General features: G+C 50.6%; 1 protein-coding gene across 1 annotated transcript in view; it reads right to left on the bottom strand.

Annotated features, from left to right (window-relative positions):
- The window catches only part of ITGA9 (integrin subunit alpha 9), a 301990-nt gene extending 288927 nt beyond the window's left edge, over positions 1-13063 (bottom strand). The window contains exon 1 of the mRNA XM_053929726.2: positions 12582-13063. Within this exon, the coding sequence (XP_053785701.1) occupies positions 12582-12766 (185 nt within the window). The 5' untranslated portion in view covers positions 12767-13063. The remainder of the gene's footprint in view (positions 1-12581) is intronic.
- Between the last annotated feature and the right edge of the window lie 13013 nt (positions 13064-26076).

Here is a 26076-nt window from a genome sequence, read left to right as displayed (position 1 = left end):
TTGGACAGCTCAGATCCAGGGCTCTGCTTCTCTCAGCCTAGATCGGACACTGAGAGGGACAAGATTTATATGGAACTCCAGCGTGGAGAAAGGACCAGCTGAATTCTTTTTACCTCCTGAGCCCAAGGTACTCACTCAACGGCTCTAACAACAATGGCTGATCAAGCAGCAATAACAACCCTGTTTCAAACCCATAATCAGCTGGGCAGATAAGGAAGCTTATCCCAAACCCGGTGTAATGGGAAATGAAGCAAGAGATCCGGGTGGCGGGGTGTGGGGGAGGGGTATCCATGCGCACGTGTGCGCACAGCTCGCAGGGGTGGTACGGCGGAGGATGAGCTTGTATCTCTGTGTTTACAGAACACTGAGGCTTCTTCCTCCGCTGCCTGGCGCTGCTCTTTACCTAGGCTGCCAGCCAGCAAGTCTGCGGCTGCAGGCCAGCCGATGAGCTTGTCTTTTCTGAAGTTAGTTCAGCTGGCTATTTGCCAGGCTGATCCCAAGAGATAGAGAGAGCACAATGGCCCAGGGTCCGGGACAAGCCACTGAAAAGATGCCATCTGCTCTTCCTCATTATTCTAAGTCATGAAGAGACATCCCAGACACTTCCAACATCCCCCACAATCTCCCCTGGTCCTCCTGACAAGACAATAAGACGCTTCTTTCCTCTGTGCGGTTACCATAGAAAAGCGCCAGCGTGTTCCCCACCCCCACCAGACCCCCCACAGTAAGTCATCAGGCCGATTCTGACTTTTGCTCGCTACTGCAAGTGTGGTCCTTGGACCAGCAGCGCAGAACACCTGGGAGCCTGACGGAATGCGGAATCTCAGGCCACATCCCCAGCCCACTAAAGCAGTACGTGCATTTTAACAAGCTCTCTAGGTGAGCTACAGTCTAAGAAGTGCTGTGTTACCACCCACGCAGATGACAAAATATCGTGTTCATTGGCAGCTGGTATGAACAGATGACCCTAGAGAAGGGAGGCTTTCGTCCCATGACGTCCCCAGTTAAAGACGCACTCAAACTTCAAAGACATTTCAGAGTCCTCTCGTTAACTCGGAATTCTAGATTTCTAATTACGAGGGCAGCCAGCATGGATTGGATTGGGCACTTGGGGTGTGCAAGTGTTGGGCCAGCTTCTTTAGGGCGGAATCACACTGAATCATCACAGCAGCCCTATGGGACGCACTAACACTCTCCCCATTTTCAGATGGAGAAGCAGGTGACCAGAGAAGGTCCCGGGACGTGCCTGAGCCCACAAAGCCTGGTAAGATGCCAAGATGCAGCACGCACCCCGACAGTCGCCTGCCGTGCCCACTCCCCCATTCTGCCCGTCCCACGCCAGCCGGGAGGAGGAAAGGGGAACCAACAGGTATCAAGGGCCCCCATATGGTGCCAGCTGCTCACACGTGTGGCCTGCCTGAAAAAGCCCAGGTGAGGCTCTGCAGGTGGCTCCCAGGTTAGAACTTGGATGTGGAAACCCTTTCGTGCCAAAGGACAGACTAGGCTTTGGAACAGAAAGGTGGCTGCCTCCTCCACATCAGGCTGAACTTCCATCACCTTCTTGCTTTTCTGAAACACACTGCTGGCGTGGTGTGGCCCGGAGATTCACCCCTTGTAATGAGGAGTTCACGCACCTAATTAAACACGCGGGCCCATCGATTCGCCTGCCAGCACCAGTTACGCTCACAGGTCATCCAATCTCTTGCTCTTGGCAATCCTGTCAGGCAGCCTCTGGTGTGCGTTTTTCTCAGAGATGGCGGGTTACTCGGCTGGTAAGTAGCAGAGCTGGATTTGAGCCCGGGGTTGGGGGGGGTTGGTATCCAAGGGCATGGCCTTTCCGGTCCCCCCACCCGACTCCCTCCTACTGCGACAGTTGAGATGCCCTCCGTTTTTCCAACACAGCCACTTCCGTGGCCGGCCTGCGTGTGGTCCAGCTGGCTACAGAAGCTCAGCCCAGCCGCCCATCCTGCTCTGAACCCACCCCTCACATCCTGAGGGCAAACTGCAGGTCAGTCCCCTGGGGAGCAGGTGGCAGAGAGGGGCTGGACCACAGCTGCCCTCTGGGGAAGGCTCGGCGTGCACAGCATCTCAGAGGCTCCCTTCCTCCCCACAGATGTCACAGCTGTGTTCCTGCGGCGAAACCACAGCCAGATCCAGGACAGCAAGTGGGGATTCAAAACCTTAAACCCATTAGGTTTGCTTTCATGCATTTGATCCCAAAGCCAAAGCTTCCCCAGAGACCACGCGGCAGTTACAGGAGTGGAATTCAATCACTGCGTGTTCACCACACCGCACGGAAACCCCAGGAATCACTCCACGGCCCTAAGTCGACCAAAAATAGCCAAGCCTTGAGCAAAGGAGAGCCACCTCTGACCAAGCCAAACCATTCACTTCCAGAGGGAGGAGACGCCGTAGGGCCACTGCTTGCTAACTGGAGTGTGGAGCCTGAAAAACCTCAGAGGCAACTCTCTTTATCTGTTGGGAAACTGACACTCCAGGTGTTAAAGCAAATGTTTTAAGTTAGTGGTGCCACCTGAATTCTAAGCTTCAAGGGCAAGTTACCCAAGGTGGTGAAGTGTAAAAAGCACAGGGGTAACACAGGATTCAAATCCTGCCTCTGCCACCAAAAAGCTGTGTGACTTCAGACAAGTTTCTTAACCACTCTGAGGCTCCATTTTCTTCCTCTGTATAACAAAGGAAAACATACCTAATAAGGGTTCTTGTAAGGTAAGATAAAGTCTATACAGCACCAAGCATGGCACTTGGTACAAAGTGGGTACTCCAAGAAGTGTTAGAAGGCTGGACAGTGGGCCAAAAACCTTGGCACCCAACTCGTCCCACCTCCGCTACTTGGCAGCACCCCGGGAGCTCACAGATCCTCAGAATCTCAGTCCCTTTGCTGGTGTGCCAGGCAGAGATTTATTCAGACCGTCAGCTGAGATAGCAGAAATCCAGGAACGGCTAGGGCACTTCCACCACTGGTAGATTGCAAAGGCAGCCGAAACTCTCCACCCTTCCTGTATCCTTGCCCTTTCCACGGTGACATCACAGCTCCTTCCGTCAGGACATGGAGACTGTTTCCCCTCCTCTTGAATGTGGGCTGGCCCTGTCACTTGCATTGGCCAACAGAATGTGACAGAAGGAACAGCCTAGGTAGGCTTCGAGAGACCAAGCATCCTCTGGCTGCTCCCGGGGCACACTGCCCAGCCACCAGGTGCACCAGCCCAGGCTGCTGGAGGAGGAAAACACACATGGAGCACCACGAGCCAGTCCAGCTGCAGCCATCCTAGACCGACTGGCCGGCCCAGAAGCGGACAGCAGATGCAGAGAGAGCCCAGCTGAGCACATAAGAGCCACCCAGCTGAACCCAGTCTAAACCGCCCACCGCAGAATCATGAGCCAATACATGGTGACTGGTTTAAGCTACTGAGTGCTAGGGTGGTTTGCTCTGCAGCAGTACTGTGGTGACAGAAAACAGATGTATCAACACGCTGGGGCATGCCACCCCCGAAGAGAACTGGACTGCGGTACCTCAGTGCTCCCGAGTCCAACCCAACTGTCCAACTCTGCAGCTCAGAACTGTGGCTACTGCTCCTCCCACTCCCTGATGGCCCTTCCTTCCCACAAACAAAGTACACTGCCAAATGAAGCGCAAGGTCCAAGGGCCCTGGTATGAGAAAGGCAGGGCGGGGTAGTAGAAACAGCCCTGAAAAGTTTGCCAGCTCCTCTCCAGCTGTGTGACCCTGGGCCAAGTCCCCAGGCACCCCCTTGTCTCTAAAACAAAGCCACTAACAAATGCAGGGTCTCCCTCCCAGGGCACGGAGAAGCACAAAAGGAAATGGCAAATGACAAAGTGTTTGGGGAAGGGCCCCTGAACCCAGGAGTGCCTGACTTCTGAGAATGGAGTAGGATGTTTCATGTACCAAGGCCAAGAGCAGAAGGAAGTAGAGCCTGGGCACTTCTCCCAGAAGCCGCATCAGGGCACATTCTCTTCCCCCTTAGGAATCGGATACCTTGGACAGGGACTCGATGGGATGGGTGAGGGGACAGCAGCATGGCTGACCCTGAGAAGAGCCAGAGGAGCATTAAGTCAAACTCACCTGCGATCTACAGTTCTAGCTGGGTAACCTTGGGCTTGGCGTCTGTGCCTCCCTCTGTAGCAGCATCTGTGTGCCTCTCCTGGAGGAGAAGAGGTGCCAAGCACCTCTGTCACTGCACCTTCTGGTGTGTCCTACACGCTGTCGACTCTGCTCTGGGGGTGTGTGCATTGCAGCCTGTTACCACTGGATGGGCAGGGCAGAAGAGCCTAGCATCTCTGGTGCATAGGAAGTACTCCTAAAAGGCTGGTGATAATTATTTTTATTCTGGGCACCCTAGGCTGGAGTAAAAAAAGGGAGGGAAAGGGGTGCGATCTGTCCCAGAAAATGCTGACGCAGCAAATGAAACAGGTGGCGTGCCATGTCCACCTGGGAAAGGGCAGAGGCACAGGCGGGGTCCCACCTTAGAGAGGCACAGCCCTGTGGCTGCCCATCAAGGAGAGAAGGAGTCTTAGCTCTGGGCTGCAGCCCTGACCAGGGGATGGGGGCCTGGAAGATGCCCTGAGGGGAGGCAGCTGGAGAAGGAAAGATGGCAAAAGGACTGGTGTTGTCCTTCCCCACCTAAGAGTACCATGTCAACAGTTAAAATCCAGGAGTCAGAGCCGGCTGCAGACCTCTGGGAGAGCTGAGCAAAAGCTCTGAGGTCTTCCTGTTGGTTTCTGATCATTTTCTTCTCCAAGAAAAACACATCAATAATTTCACATTTACCTTTTTTTTCTTTCCTTTTTTTGCAAAAATACTCACTACCACCCTACCTTAGAACTACAGACCTACCTCCTAGACTTATCTGGAGCCTGGGATGGGGGCCAGGGCTCCCCATAACAGAGGGGCCCCTGACGTCTCTGAGAAAAGGGAAAGGCACACAAAATGCTAGGAGCCAGTCCCGCAGGTCTCCAATTAAAGCAGCCGTCTCAGGTCCCTTCTGGACGCAGGCAGGATGTAAATGCCACTCCAAAGTGCACCTGTATGTAGACCCTGACCGGAAGTTCCGAGACCCCACATAATGAAAAGTGTGTACTACGGGAGACCATCTCATTCATTTCTGTACTAAGATCGACACTTAGATTTTGATAAATGAATGATTAAATCCACAAAGGAACCAAAAGCAAACCCTTCTAGTGTCTAAAGTCAGGATGAAGAAGGCCATAGGTCCCCAAGTCAGATCAGAGCAGCAACACAAGTAACTACTAGTATTTATCAAGGGTTTGCCACATGCTACATGTTGTGGTCCAGGCTTCGCAGACATCACTTCATTTAACTCCCCAACTGCATGGTGAGGGAGGATTTTTTTTTTTTTTTTAAGATTTTAGTTTTAGAGAGAGGGGAAGGCAGGGAGAGAGAGAGGGAGAGAAACATTGATGGGAGAGAGAAACATCAATCGGTTGCCTCCCATACTCACCCCAACCAAGGACCAAACCTGCAACCCAGGCACATGCCCTGACCGGGAATCAAGCTGGCGACCTTTCATTTTGCGGGACGATGCTCAACCCACTGAGCCACGCCAGGCAGAGCAAGGGAGCATTCTCGTTATCATTATTTTGTAGAGGAGGAAACGAGACTCAAACAGCTGGAGGAACTTGCCAAGACCACCCAGCTCCTGCATGGGGGCACCATCAGGGCTGACGTTGGAGCCCACCCTTGTGGCAGCCCCCCTGTTATGGCACAGAGACCACAGACTTGGTTGTTGCTGGGGATCGAGCCCCAGCAAAGGCAGAGCCAGGAAGAGCCCCACGCCCAAGTCTGGAACATCCACTGTCTAGGACCATCCTGGGGGAGAAGAAGTGCCAAGCACCTCTGCCACCCCACCTTCTGGTGTGTCCTGCATGCTGCCGACTCTGCTCTGGGGTACGAACATCACAGCGTGTTACCACCGGACCAGCAGGGCTGGGAGGAAGAGGCCGCCAGGGCTGAGAGAGACGAGACCAGTTCCGTGCTTTTTCATGTTCAGATTTCGGGGGTCATCCTCACTCCCATAGTGCTGGCCACTGGTGCAGAAAGTCTGACTTCGTGTGGGTTTCTTTATATTACAATGTTACAAATCCCGGGGTGAATCCTAAAGACAGGCCTCCAAGGCTACCTTCCCCCTCCACTCTCCAAACAGAGCTTCTTAAATAAGCCGTGGGAGCCAGTAAGACTCAGCAGAGCTGCTGGAGGGAGGGTAACAAAAGCAGCCCAGCGAGGTTAGGATGGATACATGGAATATTCCAGGTTCTCTCATCTTTCCTAGGACACGTACATCTGAACAGCAGACAAACCTGGTGTGAGAGCGGGCCCTACACATGTCCCTGACAGAATCACTAGGTCCCCATTTCCTCAGTGACCATCAAACGTCTCTGGGAAGCAGGACCCCAGTACCCGTACACGAGCCAGTGGGTCAGGAATAAGCACCCCCAAAGTGTCACAGGGAAGCTACCACCACTGTAATGTCAAAAACGTATCCGGCACGGCAGGTGGGACAGAACCTCACGAGACAGAAGCTTGGGTGCCTTGTAGCCCCAAACTCAGGCCCCAGGTCCACTGCTCCCTTGCCATGTTACCTGAGCCTCTGGGCCTCAGTTTCCCCCTTTGTGAATGGGGCTACAACAACAGCCCACTGAAACAGCCGCAGGGAACATTGAATGAGCCAGTATGCATAAAGCATGTAGGCACAGCAGTCCTCCAAGCACGCTAAGTACTCCCCAATGTACTGCTCTGCTATTGTTGCTACTGCTGTGAATTTAAACTCACAACAGACATCCTTTCTGTTCTCCCAAAACACAGACACTGGGGCCCAAGTGCACCTGTGGTTTCAAAGACTAGATTTCTTTTCCCCAAACTTGGATTCACTTTTGCTTTCTAAGGCTCCCTCTGGCAAAAAGGAAGGTCATGATAAAAACACTTTATTCTGCTTTGGTTAGTTGCCAAATCCACTTGGCTTAAGGCTGGTTCCCAGGGTACCTGGGTCTAGTCAAGAGCTCATCCAACTAACTGCTCGGTGGCTCATAGTTAAGGTGGAGTGCTCTTCCTCCTCCATCCCTTACCTGCGACCTCCCTGAGATCAGCTGGCAGCGAGAATGCTCTGGAGTTGACTTTGGGGCCAATTCTAATGGCCCAGAGTCCCAATGAGCAAAGGCAGACTGGTCCCCAGTCACAAACTGCTCACAGGCCTCACCCACCCCCCTCCCTTCACCAATATTCCTCTTGCACTCCTATCTCCGTCCTAGCATCTGCATGAGCCCCCAGCAACCGTGTGCTGACCCTGAGGCTAGGTGGGCCCCAACCACCACCCGTAGCCCTGTAAGCCTCGGTTCCCTGACAGGCAAACTGGAACCACTCACCAGGCTGTCCCAAAGAGTCGATTAGACTATTATGCCCGTGAAAGCATTTGACCTCTTGTAAACAGATGCCCAGCAAAGACCATCTGACGGCATCGTTAATTTTGATTACTTAAAGTTTGCAACTCCCTTGAAAGCAAGTGATTTTTGAGGACACCATGGCTGCTTTTAATAAACATGAAGACGTTTTCCCTGGACAAATCACAACAGGAGTCATCAGAAGGAGACTGTTGCTGACCAGCAGCAGGTCACCCGGGAATCGGAGCTGGCTGGAGCCGGGCCCTTCACACCCTCACGCTCAGGGCTGCTAGTGACTGGCTGAAAAGAGTCTGTCTTCTGGCCCTGGAAGGCTCTCCCCTGGGCCACACAGCCGCCTCTGCCCCAGACAGACTTCAGCACCAGCTCAGGAAACAGCACCCTCGCCGGTTTCGGGATTTTGGGGGGAAACTCCTGGGTAACCCCAAGAGATGCTTTCTGGGATCCCTTAGAACTGGGGCCTCATAGACGTGTCATCCCCTTCCTGAGCAGGCTGCACAGGGCCAGTGAGAACCAGGAACAAGATCTGAAAAGGCTACTTCCAGAAAATCCAGATGGGGAGGCGGAGCTACACCCACGCCTGAGAGCTGGTGTGGGACAGAAGAGCTCGGCAAGGACTTCCCCCCGCAGCGGTTACTGGAAGGCAGCTGCCAAGCCACTTCTAGGTATCTCCTCACTAGAATGGGGACAGCAAGGCCCATGGCCCTGGGGTCCCTGATCTGAAGGTCTTGTCTTCTTCACAGGGGGCTCTCCTCTGCCCGCTGAACAGCCCGTGCCTGCCCGAGGACAAGCCTCTCCCCATCGGAGCCCGAATCTTACATTTCGCCTGAGATACCAGACTAGAATCCCACAGTCTTCTCACCCAGCAGACTAGGAGTGGGTTCTTCAGTCCGGAATCCGTGCCCCTTAGCACAGGGCAGGCACTCCAACGTTTGAGGAAGGGAAAAAGAGTTCAGCCACTTTGGCTGGCCACTCTTCATTTTTAGTTAGAGTCAAGCACCTTTTCAGTTTCAGTTTTAATACTCACATCCACCAAGGATTTGATTTTTTTTTCTTTTTCTTATAACGCCTTCTGATCTCTGTCTAGCCCTTCAAGACTTAAGTCACTGCTCTGAACCAGCACTGCATCCAGCAGAACTTCCTGCAGCGATGATTATGTTCTCCCTGTGTGCGATCCAAAACGGCAGCCACGAGCCATGTGTGAGCTACTGAGCACTGGAAATGTGGCTAGTACAACCGAGGCACTGAGTTCTTAGTTTTCTTTGGTTGTGATTAATTTTACTTTAAATCCTAATACATCTGCCTACTGGCAACGCACTGGCAGGACAGCAGAAATGTCTAGCTTGTTCGTTGCATTATCAGCCTTAAAGCACAGAGAGGATGCTGTGTTCTCCTTGGATCTGAACTGCCTCCTGCTGCACGCTGAACGATGCCCCGACAACCTTAACAAAGGGAACAGCCGCAGGTCTTCCATCTCCAAGCACCTGCCCTGTGCCTGAGCGCAGCCGTCTTGCTGTGTCCCAGCAAACAGGCAGGAAGCAGGTCGCCAGAACGGAAGCCGGGCACCCAACCAACTCCAGGGCGTCTGGGGCAGAGAAGAGCGGAGGGCTGTCCAAGAAACCCCCTCTGGGGAATGGACGCCAGCTGGGCGGATTTGTTTGTACCTCAGGGTGTCAGAGCCGTCCACCCTGCAGCTGGGGAACCGTCCACGTCTAAGGGAGGGGCACAGAAACAGGCTCTGTCCACGTTCCCTGGCACCTACTGCTGTTGTTCAAAGAGTGCAAGATGGGGGGTGGGGGTGAGCAGGGGAGGTATAGGAGAGGAAGCTGTCCCTGTGCAGGCAGACACTCTGGGTGACGCTGCAAAGGAGGAAACGGAGTCACTTGCATGGTTGCATCCACACTGAGACAGGGGACATCTGTAACACTGCCCACCTGGTCATGGGGATACCCCCACTGCCCAGAGCGTGGTGGCCTAGGGGCCACTCAAGCCAACCAGGTGGAGAGAGGAGGGGCCTGAGGCTCTGCTCTCCATGCACTCTGAGTGCAGAAGCTGGCTCGGTCCCCGGGGCTCAGAAAAAGCCAGGTTACATCCTCCTGTTACAGAGATTTAGGCCCTCCTGACCAGTGACAGGTTTAAAAGAACTGATGGGAATTCACAGGTATGGGATTGAAGAAGTAGGGCTGCTTCTGGCAGAACACACACATGCACCTTGCGATGTGCGCCTAGGGCCCCTCGCCACTGCGAGCTCTCAGCTCTGCGCCTGCGCGGCCAGTGCTGACCCTGGTGCCAGAGCCCTGCCCCTCCAGCACGGTCCCCTCCCTCCCTTACTCTATACATGGCAAATCACTTCACCTGTAAAATGGTGTTGAATTAGCAGGAAGCAAACTCATTCAACCACTAATACTGAATTAAGAAGCTAAGGAGCAATTTCCTCTCAAGAAGGAAGATACCGAATACAAGGCTTAACATTTTTGCCTTCTTTATTTTTCCTTTTCATGTCTATCACCTACCTCTCTCACCCATTCCGACTATTTGTGATCTTTTTAAGTCCCCTTCTGTGGGCTGCTAGGCTTATCCATTGCTCGGGGGAGGCCCTTTGGTAAATTACTCCAAATCTCCAGTGACCATGTAAATTAATTTATTTCTCTAGAGTACACACTCTCCCTTCTCTGGCACTTTGGAAACGCACAGAAAATGACTTAAAACCTCCCTTCCTCTCTGACCCAGCAATTCTAAGCCCAGGAATTCATTCAGAGGAAATAATTAAGGATGCTGCAAAGCTTCAGCTGCAAGGGGAAAGGAGGAGATGCTGGAGATTTCTTGCTTCAAAGCCACAGCCCACCAAGGCTGGACAGCAGAATCAGCAGAGAATAACGTTCAAGGTGTAAGGTGAGGAACATTTGGGGGAAGGGAGAGGAGAGAGAAAGGATAAGGAGGGAAACACTTGGAACAAGAGGACAGAAATCAAGGAGATAAGCCAAACTAAGATAAAATTAAGCCAGGGCAGGGTGGGGAGGGACGGGGAAAAAGCTGCTTTCAAAAGCTGTTTCCATAGAGGTTAGTTGGGCCCTGAACAGGGACAAGCACTCCAGTAGAAGGAGCAACGCACTCAGTGTCAGAAGCAAAGAGGGCGCCTTTGCGGCCAGCAGCCTGGATGTGGACAGGTTCATGCTGACCCCTGAAATACCCGTCCCACGTCTCCATTGGCACCTCGGCCGTGCACCAGCGTTACCACCCAGTTCCACGTCCCCTCTGCCATTTCCCCCGTGCCAAACTGAGAGCCAGGTTGGTTTTGCCTGCACATGTCAAGTATATTCATCAAACCCTTTTAAAAACAAAGCAGGCTCCACTCTTCCTCATGTCAGATCTGCTGCCAGTTCCTCCCAATTGGAGGGAGCTTACACCTGTGGCCTATCCAGGGGAGAGGATCTTAACTGAGCCATTTAAAAAGCTTAAAGAGCTCCGAGGGCACAAGCCCACACAGCTGTGGTTCCCACACAATGCCTCAGGGCCTGTGCCCGCATCTCCACCGGAGCCCCCTGCGCAGAGAAGCCCTTCTATTTTTGACAGCTCTCTCCACATATGCCTCGGGCCAAGATCACACAGTCCAGGAGTCCAGCACAGCAGCCTGCGTTGTGCTCTCCAACTGCTTCTGCCCGGGCTGCATCCTCTGCCACCCCCCAAGCCCCCCGTGGACTCTGAGTGTGGAGAAGGTGTTCAGCCTGCTTTGCTTTATAAAGGGGATTATTGGCAAGTGCCAGGAAAGACAGCCTGGCCGTAAACTCAGCACCTGGGGTAGGTGGTGGGGAGGGAGATGGGAAACCAGACAGGAGCCACACGAGGTTCTCTCGGAGGCAGCTCTGTAAGCAGCATGAGGGGTAATGGGCTGGCTGGTCACGGAGTCCCCACTTTTCCAGGAATTTGTGAGCACTTGATCCGCAAAGCCACTCTTGTCCATCAGCCTCTGTCCAAATCCAGAGCCGTGGCTCTCTGGCAGAACCACACGCTGAGAGCATGGACATCACTGACCTTGCGCTCCCGGCCTGCAACCCCGAAGGATGCTCACACCGGTGACCATATGATAAATAGTTCCCTGGGCACCCAGTGGGCCATGACCTGGAATAAGGGAACTATCCATGCACCTAACTCTCTTTGATGAAGAGGTGACTGAGTGGCTGTTTCATTCCCCCTTGTGCAGGGGAAAAGTCAAGGAGGGACCAACCTCTCCTCCGTGCTTCTCCTCTGGGGCTGCACACTCAAGCTCTGCTTCCCTGAGCTGATGGTGCCTAACCAGGGAGAGTTCCCCACCCCTTGGGGCCCTCAGGGGGGCAGCTGGACTCAGGCACTCCTACAAGACCACATCCCTCTGAGACCTCTGGTGCTTGTGTCCAGGTCAGATGACCCGTATGAAATGAGGCCCAGGCTATGGCAGAAATCACGCACCAGCCCCCTGTCCTTGTCACTTGGGCTCCTGCACCATCCTCCTTTCCTGCATCCCAGACCCTCTCAGCTCACTTCTGCAGAGGACCTCGTAAGGGAGGAAGAGGGCCTCTGGGCTCATATACGTCTCCGGGGTACCACTCAGGCCTCTGGGGACCCCTACGTGCCCCGCAACCTCCCACCAAAGCTGCACACACAGCCTATTCTCCTCACATCCCGGGGTCACTCTGCTTCCTGTGTGCAGTGGCGCGGGACAGGCTTGAAGCCAGGGAGAGGTGGGTGGGGTATCGCTAGGAGTTCCCCGAAACTGTGGGATCTCCAGGGCCCTGTCTCCCCGGCCCTGCGGCGTTCGGGATGCAAGCCGGGCCAGCGGCGGGCCGGGGAGCCAAGTTACTGTGCGACCGAGAGTTAAGCTGAGTCTGGCTGGGAGGCCGAGGGCCGTTCTCCCCGCAACTCCCGGCCAGGACCCCGAAGAAGCGCCCGGCCCGGCCCCCTCCAACTCCGGGCGCCACCCGGGACGTCTGGAGGACCCGGGACCCGCGCCCTCCCTCCTTCCCTCCCCGCCTTTCCTCCGCGGCCGCGCTGCGCGCAACGGAGACATTTAAATCGCCCCCTCGGGACGGCGGCCGGTCGGGAAACCGAGGCCGGCGCGGCGGCCGGGCAGGGGTCCGGGAGCCGCGAGGACACTCACCAGCGCGTGTTGTCGTGGAAATGCTCCAGCACCGCGTAGCCGAAGAAGGAGCCGGAGGGACCCTGGAAGCGCACGGGGCGCTGCGGGTCCAGGTTGTAGGCGCCCGCGGGGGTCCCCGCGGCCACCAGCGCCAGGAGCAGCGCGCGGAGCCCCCCGCCGCCCCTCCGCGCCGCCGGGCCGCCCATCCCCAGCCGGCCGCCGCCCTCCCTGTGCCCCGCGAGCAGGGCGCTGAGCGCGCCGGCGGCGGGGCGGCGGGGTCCGCCGACGGCCGGGAGGCTCCCGGGAGCTGTGCGCTCGGACGCAAGCGTGCTCGGTGCCGGGCCGGGGACCGAAGGCCCAGCGGGCGCGGGAGGCGAGCACCGGGACGGCCCAGAGCGGGCGGCGTCCTCCGTCCGGCGGGCGGAGAAGTCTGAGGGCTCGCAGCGAGCGGGGCCGGGGCCGGGCGGCTCTGGACTGCGGAGAGGCGCGCCCGCGAGGTGGGCGGCCGGGCCGGCGGGACGGCGCGGCAGCGCCCCCTGCGGGCCGCGAGCCCGCCACGCACCGCCCGGCGGGAGAGAGGCTGGACCGCCGCCAGGCGCCTCTGGCTGCCCTACCTCCCCAGCGCGCCTAGGGCGCTCTGGGCGGGAGGCGACCCTAACCCCCTCCGCAGCTGCGCGCTCTGCTCGCCCTCCCGGGTCTCTGTTGGTGTCTCTCCTTCCCTCTCACCCTCACACCAAGGCCAAAGGGAGCCCGGGAAAGCGTTGAGCTCTGCCCATCTGCTGCCCCTTTCCCCAGCTGTGAGATAACCTGTAAGAAGCAGGCACTCAGTAAACGGCAGCTGTTAGTAATAATAACAGTAGCCGCGTGGGAGTGAGCAGAGTGGCCCCCACACCGTGTGTTATACTCACCTGGTCTCCTACACCACTGATCCCTAACTGTGGTGCCACGCCAGCGGCAGCAACACCTGGGAACTTGCTAGAAACGCAGATCAGTAGGTCCCGCTCCAAAACCTGCTGAATGCAGAACCTCTGCGGGTTGGGGCCCGGAAGTGGATGGAGGGTGTTAGATTTCAACAAGGTTTTAAAAGGTAAGGTAGTTGGGAAAAGGTTAGGACCCACTGATCTAAAACATACATTTCAATCTCCATAAACTAAATCCTAGAAGTGATATCAGGTGAAAATTGTAGCCCTAGTCTTTGATTTAACCAAACAGAAGCTCCCACACCCGGCTGTAGATCAGATCTTCAAGCAATCATTGAAAAATATACACTTACAAGCTCCTCTCTGGGTCCGAATCTGTAAGGGAGAGAGAAGCCCAGGAATCTGTTTGTCAGACAAGCATCAGGAGACTTAGTGAATAGAGGGATCTGGGAGGCGCTGTCCTCCAGGAGAGATTCCGAGCTCTGCCCTGTGCTCCTGCGCAGGTCTCGCCGTGCTGTGGCCAGAAGAGCTCAGGATTTGGCCTCCCAGGCAAAGGATTTAATTCCCAGGTCTTGGGAAGACAAGGAAACAGGGATGCTAACCAATGAATAAACATATTGACGGGCTTCTTGGGGCAGCATTTTCTAACTGTAAAATTCTCAACATTTGTTAGTCATTCGTATCATCAGACATGAAGCGCGAGCTCCGTTTCCCAGGTGCCAGAATGAGCTTTCCTACAGAGATTGACCTGAGGTGTGCGTCTCCAGAATAGCCATCTGGGGGCACGTAATCATTCCAACCTGGCCTACGGGATTCAGAGTTGCTTCCTGGGGATGTGCCTTTTGAAAAAATGAACCTCTTGTCCAGTTTTCTAACTGAAATGACAACCCACTGCTCTTTCTCCCTTTATTCTCTCACTTCAAAAACCAACCTGAAGGTTTTCCATTAACCCAGGTGGTTGCAGATTGAACAATAAGCCACATCAGCTCACCCATCAGTTGCCTGGTCTAGAAACCGCCGACAGTTTCCCTACGGCAAACCTGACTTCCTTCCCCGGGGGAGCATGATGGTTGAGAGCATCCTTGGCATAATGATGCGAGAGAAATTACAGTTTTGCCCTCACTCCCTCCCCACCCCACTGCACAGAGGAATACGAAGTGAGTAGATGTCCCGCACAAACAGTGTTGCTTTTTCATAAGCCTTGAAAAAGCCTTTAAGATTAATTGATCTATTTTATTCCCCTTCCTTCCTCAACCAATTTTTTTTGTATAAACTCATAAATTTTTGTCTGCCTCTCATTATTTCCTAACTGCTTAACCACCAGGTCAAAACTACGTGCATTTCTAAGGTTCTTAACACAAGCTGATTGTCTCAGTAATCTTTATGTTTAAAATATCATCTTTCATTTCTAAAACCCCAGATTATAACAGAAAATAACACACTGTTCTTCCAGTTAAGCCGCTAGCCCTGGCTGGTATAGCTCAGTGGGTTCAGTGCCGGCCTGCAAACCAAAGTAGTCGGTGGTTCGATTCCCAGTCAGGGCACATGCCTGGGTTGCAGGCCAGGTCCCCAGTGGGGGGCACTGAGAGGCAACCACACATTAATGTTTCTCTCCTTCTCTTTCTCCCTCCCTTCCCCTCTCTAAAAAATAAATTAATAAAATCTCTTTAAAAACAAAAAAGGAAAAGGCTAGTGCCATGAGCATTTTCAGGCCCATCTTGAGCCATACCTTTGCCCGAGATATTTTTTCCAGGAGGGTCCTCCCCTGGTCTCCAACAGAAAATGCTGAGTCCTCCCTGATGGAGCTCCCCAAGATTCACTCTCTAACATCTCCCTGGTTTCCTCCTCATGCGTACTCCCCTTCCTGGGCTCTGCCTGAGTGGAGCTCAGCAGGGTGCAGAGTGGAGGCCTTGACCTCAGCAGTGACTATGGGCATCCGGTGTCCAGAGAGAGCTGTTGGGAGTACAGAGCGTGAGCAGGGCAGGTGCTGCTGTGAGCTGACCAGCCACCAACTGCAGGGCCGGAGCATTCCCGGTGTGTGTAACATGGCACCAAGCGTTTCACAAATCATCGCACACCATTTGAACCATTCAATGGGCCACTGAGGCCAAGATCAAGTCTCATAGGCCAAGACTTGATGTCAGGTCAAGTCTACATTACAGATCCACAATCCTTGTCCAAAACTCTTAAGGATGGACATGTTGCTGAATTCAAATTTTTTTCAGAATTTGCAAGATAATAGAACATCATCACCATATATTATACAACCAGCACATAAAACAAACAGAAATCAGTAGCAAAATGTATGACTATTCACACTTGTGATCAGCAGAATAATGCCTGCCCCCAAAGATGTCCATGTCCCAGTCCCCAGAACGCGTGAATATCATACTTCACAAAAGGGATTTTGCACCCTGACCAGTGTGGCTCAGTTGGTTGGGCATCATTCTGCAAAGCAAAAGGTTGTGGATTCAATTCCAGGTCAGGGCACAAGCCTGGGTTGCAGGTTCAGTCCCCAGTTGAGGAGAGCAGGAGAGGCAACCTATCGATGTTTCTCTCCCATCAGTGTTTCTCTCCCTCTCTTTCTCCCTCCCTTCCCCCTCTCTAAAAATAAATAAAATCTCTTTTAAAAAGGAGGGTGGGACTTTGCAAATGTGATTAAGTTTAGGATCTGGAGATCGGGAGATGACCCTGAAATAGGACCCGGGTGAATCCATTGTAATCACAAGTGTCCTTACAAGAGACAAAAGAGAGTCAGAGCCCAAGAAGATGTGCCGGCAGCAGCACGGGCGGAACCACGTGACCACCAAGCACAGACAGAGGCAGCTCTATGGCTTGGCAGAGTCGGCACAGGAAAGGATTCTCCAGAAAGAACGCAGAGGCTCAACAAGGAACCCAGCCTCACTGACCCATTTTACTCTCCTGACCACCAAAACTGTGAAACAATAAATCTGGGTCATGTTCAGCCTCTAGTTCTGTGGCAATTTGTTACCAGAGCAATGAGAAATTACTACAACACTATAGGAGTACATCAGCTTGGGTAAGGTTTTTAGAACTTTTTCCACCTTAGAATTGTGAGTCTCCCCTCCCATTCCCATCCTTACTTTCTTCTTCTTTTTTTTTTTTAGGATTTTATTTATTTATTTTTAGACAGAGGGGAAGGGAGAAAGAAAGAGGAAGAGAAACATCAATGTGTGGTTGCCTCTCACACACCCCCCCACTGGGAACCTGGCCCACAATCCAGGAATGTGTCCAGACTGGGAATGGAACCAGTGACCCTCTGGTTCACAGGCCAGTGCTCAATCCACACCAGCCAGGGCCCATTCTCACTTTCTACGTGAGAAGAATAAGGTACAGAAAAGTTACATAAAATATAGATATAAATAATAACATACTCATACATTTTCTATAATGATTAAATAAGATAAAGCATATATATAAAACACAGCACAGTACGTGGTGCATAGTAAATATTCTGTAAATATTAACTATTTCTCATTCATTCTTTAGACTATATACTGAGAAATTTCTTCAGTTTTATTTTCCAGTGCACTGATTCTCTCTTCAATTGTGTGTAATCTCTTGTGATACCACATCTTTGAATTTGTAGTTTTCATTATTTACATTTTTTAATCTAAAAAATTCTAGGTGGTTCTTCTTTTAAAAACCGCCTTGTCCATTTTGCTCGTGTCTTACTCCTTAATCATATTTTCAACATGTTCCTTGATGTCTTTACATAAATTACACGTGTTTATTTTCCGTTCTGTCTCTGGTAATGCTAACGCCCACAGTCCGTACATTCACTCCGACAGTCCGCAGCCTCTGCTTATGCTCTCTCAACGGTGGCTGGTTTCCTGTGCGCTATGTAATCTTTGGCTGTGAGTTCATGTTTCTTGGAAATTTATCTTTGTTTAGAATATGTTTCTCAACAAATGATTTGTGTTTACGACTGCCAATTGCCTGGGGCACTGCTGTCTCACGACTACTCTAACCTAAATCTCTGGCTCGGATTTTTTTCTGCTCACATGTAGTACAGCAGATTTATGGTTCGGTATTCTCAGGGGATGGTTTTTCCTTTTTTTTTTTTTTTTCTTCTTTTTTGTTTAATTCCACTAACAGCCAAGGAGGCCAAGACAAGAAAGACTTCTTCCAATGTGTCTCTGTGGGGCAGGTGTTATCCTAGTTCACCCAGTAAAGAGGTTCAGCTTTATTTGACCTCTCCAATCTGACTACACCCAGGCCTGAGTCCCAGGCTTTGCCTGTTGTCCCCTGCATGTGAGACAGTCACCTAAATCCAGACATGCCCGAGGTGAATGCTGACGTCAGCATTTGCTTTTTCTCCTAGATTAGAATTCTTCTTTTTATTTTTCCTGGCCTCTGAGCATTTACTTTATTTCTTGCCAGCTTAAAAATCTATTATTCATTTTGATATTTTATTCAGCAGTTTTAGGTGTTTGGAACCAGGAAAGATTCCCAGGTAGCTGGTTATAGGAGACCTTTCTGCATGGCGTGGGCCCAGCTCCCACTTGGAAAGGCCAGTGGAAAGCGAGGTCTGGCACACAGGACCCACGCCCACAGGTAGGTTCTCCCGTGGGGAATCAGGCCTGCATTGTACCTAGGCCGCTTGGAGACTTGCTTTTTGCTAAAACGCCCTCACCCTGAATTGAGGCAGCAAATGTTTACTGCGTATCTTTAAAGTAACTTCCTAAAATCTATGCTAAACCTTCCAAGGACAAGTGTAACCAGTTCAACCACTTTTCCCTTTACATTTGCAAACATCCTTCCTTTTTGATGTTATTAGCAACATCCTCTCCTTTGTTTTCTGTAAAATGTAACCACCTACAGCAACCTGTGCATAGTAAATGAGGACCATCCTCAATGTAATGTGCCCAGAAAAGCAATAAAAGCCTGTCAAGGCAGGGGTCAGGACGCTCTTCTCCTGAGAGAGTGGCCGTGCCGTCCCTTTCCCTCCACAGGACTCAGTAGTCCATGTGACTTTGTCTCATCTCAGCCACAACGCCGAGGACACTGCAGGCCAGTGACCGCATCAGCTGGTCATTTATTTTACCATGTTGCCAGAAAGAAAACCTCACTAATTTTTAAGTCACCAAACAATCTAACCATGTTGGGGACCCTCTGTTCTACTAGGAGGTTTGATGTTGTTGCAAACCCTTAAAGAAGAGCCAGGATAAGTGTGGGGCCCTGGAAGGGCAGTCTGACATCAAGAACAGCCCTTGGACATCTAGTCAAGAGCCTTTGGAATGAAAGGGCTTCCCAAGCATCCTCGCTCCTCATCGTCCGGGATCAGCTATGGCAGGACATTTACAGGTAGACCAAGAATTTGATAGTAAAGTCCTTTATCTGTTTGTTTGTTTATTTATTTACTTTCTTACATGTATTTGGTTTATTCCCTAGTTTAAACTTTTTCAAGCAGTGAAAATACTGGAAAACAAGTCTCCCTTCCCCTCCTTTTCTCCAATTCCACTATTCCCCGAGACAACCACTGCAGCTGTTTCTCAGCATGCTCCTAGAAACATTTTGCGCATATTCAAATAGAGGGCTTCTTTAAACACACATTAGCATACCCCACATATCGTCCCTTTCCTAAGCTTAGCAGTGAGTGAGAGATGCTCCATATTGACACGACTCACGTTTCTAATGGCTGCATGAGTTTCCAGCACATGGATGGATGAGAACTGATTTGAACAACCCCCCCCCCCGCCCCCACCACACTCCTGGTTGGGAGACACTGTTGATTGTTAGAAGTAATGCTGCTGAGAATATCCCATGCTGGCACCTGTATCTTGTGGCCATGAGTAAGTATTTCTACAAAATAAATTCCTAAAGTTGGAGTTCCTTCGTTAAGGGGAAGGCAGATTTTAACTGTATGGCTATCGCTAAATTGCCCTGCAAAGAAGCCGAATCCACTGATAGCCCCGCCAGCGTGCATGAGAATGCCTGCTTCCGAGGGCTCTCTTCAAAGTTGTTTTCACTTACGGTTGACATTCGATATTACATTAGTTTCAAGTGTACAACATAGTGGACAGATATTTATATAACTTACAAAGTGCTCCCCACAAGTCCAGTACCCCATACATAGTGGCTGCGTACATTGTACTGTGCTGGACTCTACAGCCCTGTGGCTGTTTTGTAACTGACGATTTGTACTCCTTTATCCCTTCACCTCTTTCACCCGGCCCCCAGCTCCCCTCCCATCTGGCAGCCATCAGTCTGTCCTCTTATCTATGGATGTTTCTATTTTGTTTATTGCTTTATTTTGCTCGTTAGATTCCACATATAAGTGAAATCACATGGTGTTTGTCTCTGCCTGACTTATTTCGCTCAGCATGATACCCTCTGGGCCCATCCATGCTGTTGCAAAGGGTGAGATTTCATTCTTTTTGTGGCCCAGTAACATTCCATTAAACATACGCACCGCCTCTTCTTTACCCACTCATCCATCGCTGGGCCCTCAGGTTGCTCCCATATCTCGGCTATCATAAATAATGTTGTAATGAACACAGCGGTGCATATATCTTCCCAATTAGTGTTTGGATTTCTTTGGATAAATATCCACAAGTGGAATTGCTGGGTCATGTGATAGTTCTATTTTTTAATCTTTTGAGGAACTTCCATATGGTTTTCCATAGTGGCTGCACCAATTTGCAATCCTGAGACCTCTTTCTTAATCTACTTCAATCAGTATATTCTTACTTTCTTAGTAAGTTAACAGTTTGTCCAGTTGATTGAATTCAACCAGAAAACCTCTATAGCAGTAGATTATTTTATCAAAATATATTGTGCATCATATATCATGCCTGTTATTGAATATAGAAATACCTCTTTACAGATGCTTAGCTGGAAAATTGCATTTAAATTCTGTGTAAACTTAATTATGGTTTATTTCTAAATTACGTCCGGGTCTGAAGATGCTTTAACTACCGTACTGGTTGATAGTCAACTGGACCTAGATCCTTACACTTCGATCATTCCTCTGCCCCTCTCCACCTCTTCTCTGCACGAACAACCCAAGTCTCTAAGTGTTAAAAATCCAGTTCTGTTTAAAGTCCTGTCCTCCCTGGCAGTCACCTCCAAGCAACGTATCCTAAGAAAATCACGGGATACGAGATTTTTAAACATTTGCATAACAACGTTCGGGGCAGTTTTGTAATAGTAACAATTGGAAATCACTAAGCGACTAAATGCCTGTAGGAAGGATATTGGCTTGTACTGCGTGGGCAGCCATGGAACACAGACCAGCGCAGCCGTCACAGAAGGGGGACGGGGCTGCTTGACCGATCTCAGTGTGCGCACACACACATGAGATGGCTTTTTCTAGTAATCGCTACCACCATCGTCTACGTAGCAGCCTCTTCCGTTACCACCTGTGCCATCCTGTAAGGCTTCAGGCAGTCCATCACTCAGTAGTCTCACTTGTCGGCAAGACTTTGTCTCGTCCCCCTAGAACCTCAGACTCATTTGCTTCAAAGCTTTCTTCTTATTCCCAGCGCAGGGGCTCTAAGTAAGGACCTGAGGGACATGGGGTGTGCTGGGGGCACTTTTCCCTCACACACATCCCCTTCCCTGTGCCTACCTCCGGTGTTGGGGTAAAGAGAGCGAGCGAGCCGGGGGTGATTGGGTTTTGCTGCCCCCTTTCAGTTGGACATCGTCACTCATAGAGCTTGTCTGCACACTCGCTGCAGGCTAGACAGATGGACGGGGGCGCCAGAGACGCGGCTGCTGCAGGACTCCACCCCAGCAGGCCCACAGGCACTGGTAATTCCTTGTGAGACTTGGCCACACCCCTCTCTTGTCACTGGTGGCCTCACTCCACATTTCTCCGATGTAAGCACCTCCTCCTCCTATGAAACAGTGGTCTCCCATAGGCCCCCCCACACACTCCATCTACCCTCTGCCACCCCAACCTAGGTCCAGCAATATGGTAGAGATACCCATAATTCTCAGGGAATGGAACTTCAGAGGGACAACTATTGCCCTTCTGCAATGGCCACACCCCTTTTCCAGTTCATTCCTGTTCTTTTCCTACCACGGCCTTTACCTCTGAGCTGGTAGATCAGCATAACCAAGGAGCAATGTATCCGCTTCCCCTTCTTACAGTCACCTAGAAAATTGATGACTAACTATACTGAGAGTCCCTCAGTCCTCCCCGCCGGAGCAGTGAGAGAAGATAGACTGTCTTCACAGACACTGCACTCCCCCTACTCACAACCTCCTTGTAGTTCCAGTCCCCCCACAAAGCCAGTGCGTCCTCTCCAGCTCTTGAGGCATAAGGCATCTTGTGTTGACAATCAGATACTCTTGGAGTCAGCCCTAAAGAACTCAACGACTTGGTTCTTAACAATGCACAATCACTCAGCCTGGTAAAAAGGATGGTGTACAACTCCACGTGCCGACAAGGAAAGACACCCACAGTATATGAAGGTACAAAACTCTGGTTCCTCAACAACATGCCCGGTAGGATCTGAAATGCGCACATTTTCATGCATCTAAGTGTGTCCGTGCACATCGAAGGGGGGGGTTACTGCAGATGTTGGTAACAGTTATGGTTGAGATTATGGGCTCTCCTTCCCAGTAGGTCCATCCATCCATCCACCCATCCATCCATCCATCCATCCTTTTGTGCATTCTGAATTGTCTACAGAGAGCCAGTGGGGGATGTTGAAGATGCTACATCCATCAAGGCCAACGTACTCCTCAGAGTACAGTTAGAAACAGGGACGTGGATCAAGAACAGCACACACAGCCCTGGGTTGGAACGTCATCCCATGCGTCAAAAGGTGGTGAGTTCAGTTCCTGGTCACGGCACATAACTGGGTTGCATGTTTGATCCCCGTCGGGATGCATGCAGGAGACAGCTGATCAATCTCTCTCTCTCTGTCTCTTTCTCTCTCTCTCCCCCCTTCTCCCTCTCTCTCCCCCTCTTCTCTCTTTTTCTCTCTCTCCCTCTCTCTAAAATTAATAAATATATCCTCAGGTGAGGATTTTTTTTTTTTAAAAAGCAATGTACACGAAGCTGTCTGCACAGTCTCCCACCATCCTCCCCCCCCCCAATGAAACAGAAACTGGACCTTCCTGCAGCAGGGGAAGAAAGTGGAGCCAAAGGCAGCCCACGCTATCCATCTATTGGCAAGTCCCCACCTACAGCCCTGTCTTCTGTTGAGGGGCCGACACCCACTCCCTGCGAAGGGGCTTTGCCAGCAGAGGTAAGGAGGAGACCAGCCAACATGTGGAAGAAAGTGGTCCATAGCCAGACAGCAGCTCACAGTGTTTTCAAAGGAGGGAGAGAGGAAGAAAAGGGGCCAAGAGCATTTGCACACCAGACAATCATTCTCTAAACGTGAGATACTCAGCTAAAGGCTCTTCTTGGTGTCAGTTCTTCAAAAGTTACCTGACCTTATTTTTTTCTGTAAGACAAACTACATTTCCACATGGTTTCGAAACCCAGAAAGTTCAGGCGAAGGGCAAATACTATCACCAAACTTTCAACTATAATAGCAGGCAGAGATTTAAACAAATACTTTCCCTCTTAAGTATTTCATAAACCATAAGTCCAACTACTATTACTGGGTACAACATTTCCAACCTGCTTTCATGCTCAAAGAAATGTTTTTTTCCCCCAAGATCCAAATTTAGTGAAATGGCTTGAAGTAATAACCATCAATGTTAGAATAGACCTGTACATCACGATACCAAGTTTTAAAACCACTTCTGACCTCAATTTAAATACTGAAACTAGCATGCCACTTGTTGAAGCATAGACCCGTCTAAATGGGTGATGAATGAGGGATCTGGTGCTTTTAATCCCCGTGTCAGGCTGTCAACTGGCTTGGCTTGCTCGGGCGGCCATGACTATACCACAGATAGGCTTACACAGCAGACATGAATTTCCCCACAGTTCTGGAGGTGGGAAGTCCAAGATCAAGGTGCCAGCAGGGTTGGTGTCTGGCGAGAGCCCCCCTCCTTGGGGAGCAGACAGCCGCCTTCTTGCTGTGTGCACAGGTGGCCTCTTCCTCGTGCGCCCGCCCGCACAGAGAGCCCACCAGCTCACGGTGGCTCTTCTTATGCGGACGCATTATCACAGATCAGAGACCCACACTTGTGACCTCACTGAACTGTCATAACTTCCTTACTGAAAATACAGCCGTGCAGCCATGGCTGGGGTGGCTCAGGTGGTTGGAGTGTCATCCCATACACGAAAAGGTCACAGGTTTGATTCCCGGTCAGGGCTCCTGCCTACGTTGTAGGTTCAGTCCCCAGTTGGGGCACGTATGGGAGGCAACCGATGAATGTTTCTCTCTCTCTCTCTTTCCCTCCCCCTCTCTCTAAAATCAATGAACATATTTTTAAAAAAATTAAAAAATACAGCCATAGGGGGCATAGGACTTCAACATATGAATTTGTAGGGACACGCAAGTTGAATCCACGTATGTGACCTTGAGAAGTTATTTAAGCTCCCCAAGCCTCAGTCTCCTTATTTGTAAAGAGGAACTCGTGGCCAAGGGGAGGTCGCAACAATTAAATGGGATACAGACTATCTGGCACATGGGAAGCAACTGATAAATGTTAGCAACTGAGTACCATTATGATTGTGCTACTTGTTCTGCTCTTTTTAAAATAGCTATTTTTATTTGGGATTTTAAAAAAGCAAGAAAATTCATAACACTGTGCTTAAGGTGGCTTCATTTTTAAGTAGGCCCTCTTAGAGCCTTCTTTGGCTTAACAGTTCAAGGCCTTGCCACGCCCCCTGCTGCAGGTGCCCCTTTGGGAAACACAAATTAAAACCACAAGGAAATTCTGTTCCACTACATACCTGTTGAGATGGCAAAACCCAAAACGCCTGGTGGTTCTGAGCTCTGGTGAGGAGGAACTGGAGTGCCCGCACGCTGCTGGTGGGAGGGGAAATGGTGCAACCACTGTAGAAACCATTTCAACAGTTTCTATACAGTTAAACACATCCCTACCATATGAGCTAGCCATTCCACTCGTCGGTATTTATCTAAGAAAAAAAGAGAGCTTATGTCATATAAAAACTTGACTATGAATGTTCCTAGCAACTTTATTTGTAGTAGCCCCCAAACAGGAAACAACCTAAATATCCATCTATTGGTGAATAGATGAACAAATTCTGGCATATTCCTACAAGGAAATACTACTCAGTAATATAAAAGAACAAACATGCAATAAGATGAATAAATCTCAGTGTTAGTATGCTGAGTAAAAGAACACAGGCCAAAAAAAAAAGAGTACATGTGATTCCATTTCTATAAAACTCCTGAAAATGTAATTAATCTACAGTGACAGAAAGCATAAGGAAACCCCTTCCAGTTTTCCAACATTGTTATGGATCAAAAACACATTGTGTCTGACTTCTAGAAGGAGAGTCAGACGTAGTGTCAGTGGTTGTCTGAGCCCGGGGGGAGAGGGACGGGGTGGGGCGAGGAAATCTAAAGGGGCGGGAGAAAACTTTTGGGAGTAATGGGTATGTTCACTATCCTAATGGTGGTGATGGTTTCACAGGCATAGACGTATATCAAAACTTACCCAGTTGCCTGGTTTAAATATATATAGTTTCCTGCATATCAGTGATACCTCAATAAAGCTGTGATTATGTTCATATATCAGCGTTTCTCAAACTGATTTGCCCATGACTCTTTTTTCCTGCTCTCGTGTAGCCCGTTTGCAGAAGCATAGCCATAGGCAATGAGTCAGACTTAGGCCTGACCCACTGTCCTGCTGGCTGTGTGCCTTTCGGGGAGTGATTGACACTTTCAGAGCCTTGACTTTCTTATCTGTAAAATGGAGCTGTGGTCAGGATTAAAGCAATGAATGCCTGCCACAGAGTAGGTTCTTAAAATCTGTAGTCCGCTCCCCACCCGAGAATCAAAGCAGCCATATTTGCTGTCTCCCCCCGTTGCATTAACTTCATTTTTAACTAAAGAAGAAACCGGCACTCAGTCCTCTTGAGCTCAAGGGTCCCGGGGAAAAGACGTTAAAATGCTGAGCACTCCCCCGAAGAAGGCACATCTGCTCTGCATTAGCTGCTCTTCCTCTGTTTATTATTCCTGGTGTTAAATCTCCTCCAATTCTTGTGTGAAAAGTTCGGACACACAATAATCTCTTTATCACATTTTCAAAATCAGTGCCTGTTCTGGAAAGTTTACACCTTTTTCTTGTTGCCATTGTTTTCGCGTGGATTCGGATTTCTGAAAAAGGCACTTGCAGCACTTTACTGAAAGCATTTACATGGAAGCTGGAGGCAGACAAATAGCATCAGAGAATGACAAGGAGATGTACGAGGAATGAGAACCGCATCGTGGGCTCTGTGTCGCTCACCGAGGCTGGTGGTTGGGAGCCTGGGCTGGTCAGCCCCTCCCTCAGCCTCTCCTCTTTGGGGATAAAAATTAAATAATACCAAAAAGATAAACAGCAACATGGCAAAGTTAGGATATAGAATTAAAAGTGTGCATAACTCTATAAAAATAAGTATATCATAATAACAGTATTGGTTACCATTCATTAAGTATTTATTATTTGTATGCTATTTTATTTAAACCTCAGAGCAAACCTGTGAGCTA

This window comes from Desmodus rotundus, chromosome 8 (assembly GCF_022682495.2).
Source record: "Desmodus rotundus isolate HL8 chromosome 8, HLdesRot8A.1, whole genome shotgun sequence".
Taxonomy (NCBI): Eukaryota; Metazoa; Chordata; class Mammalia; order Chiroptera; family Phyllostomidae; genus Desmodus; species Desmodus rotundus.
This window is presented reverse-complemented; position numbering and strand designations above follow the sequence as displayed.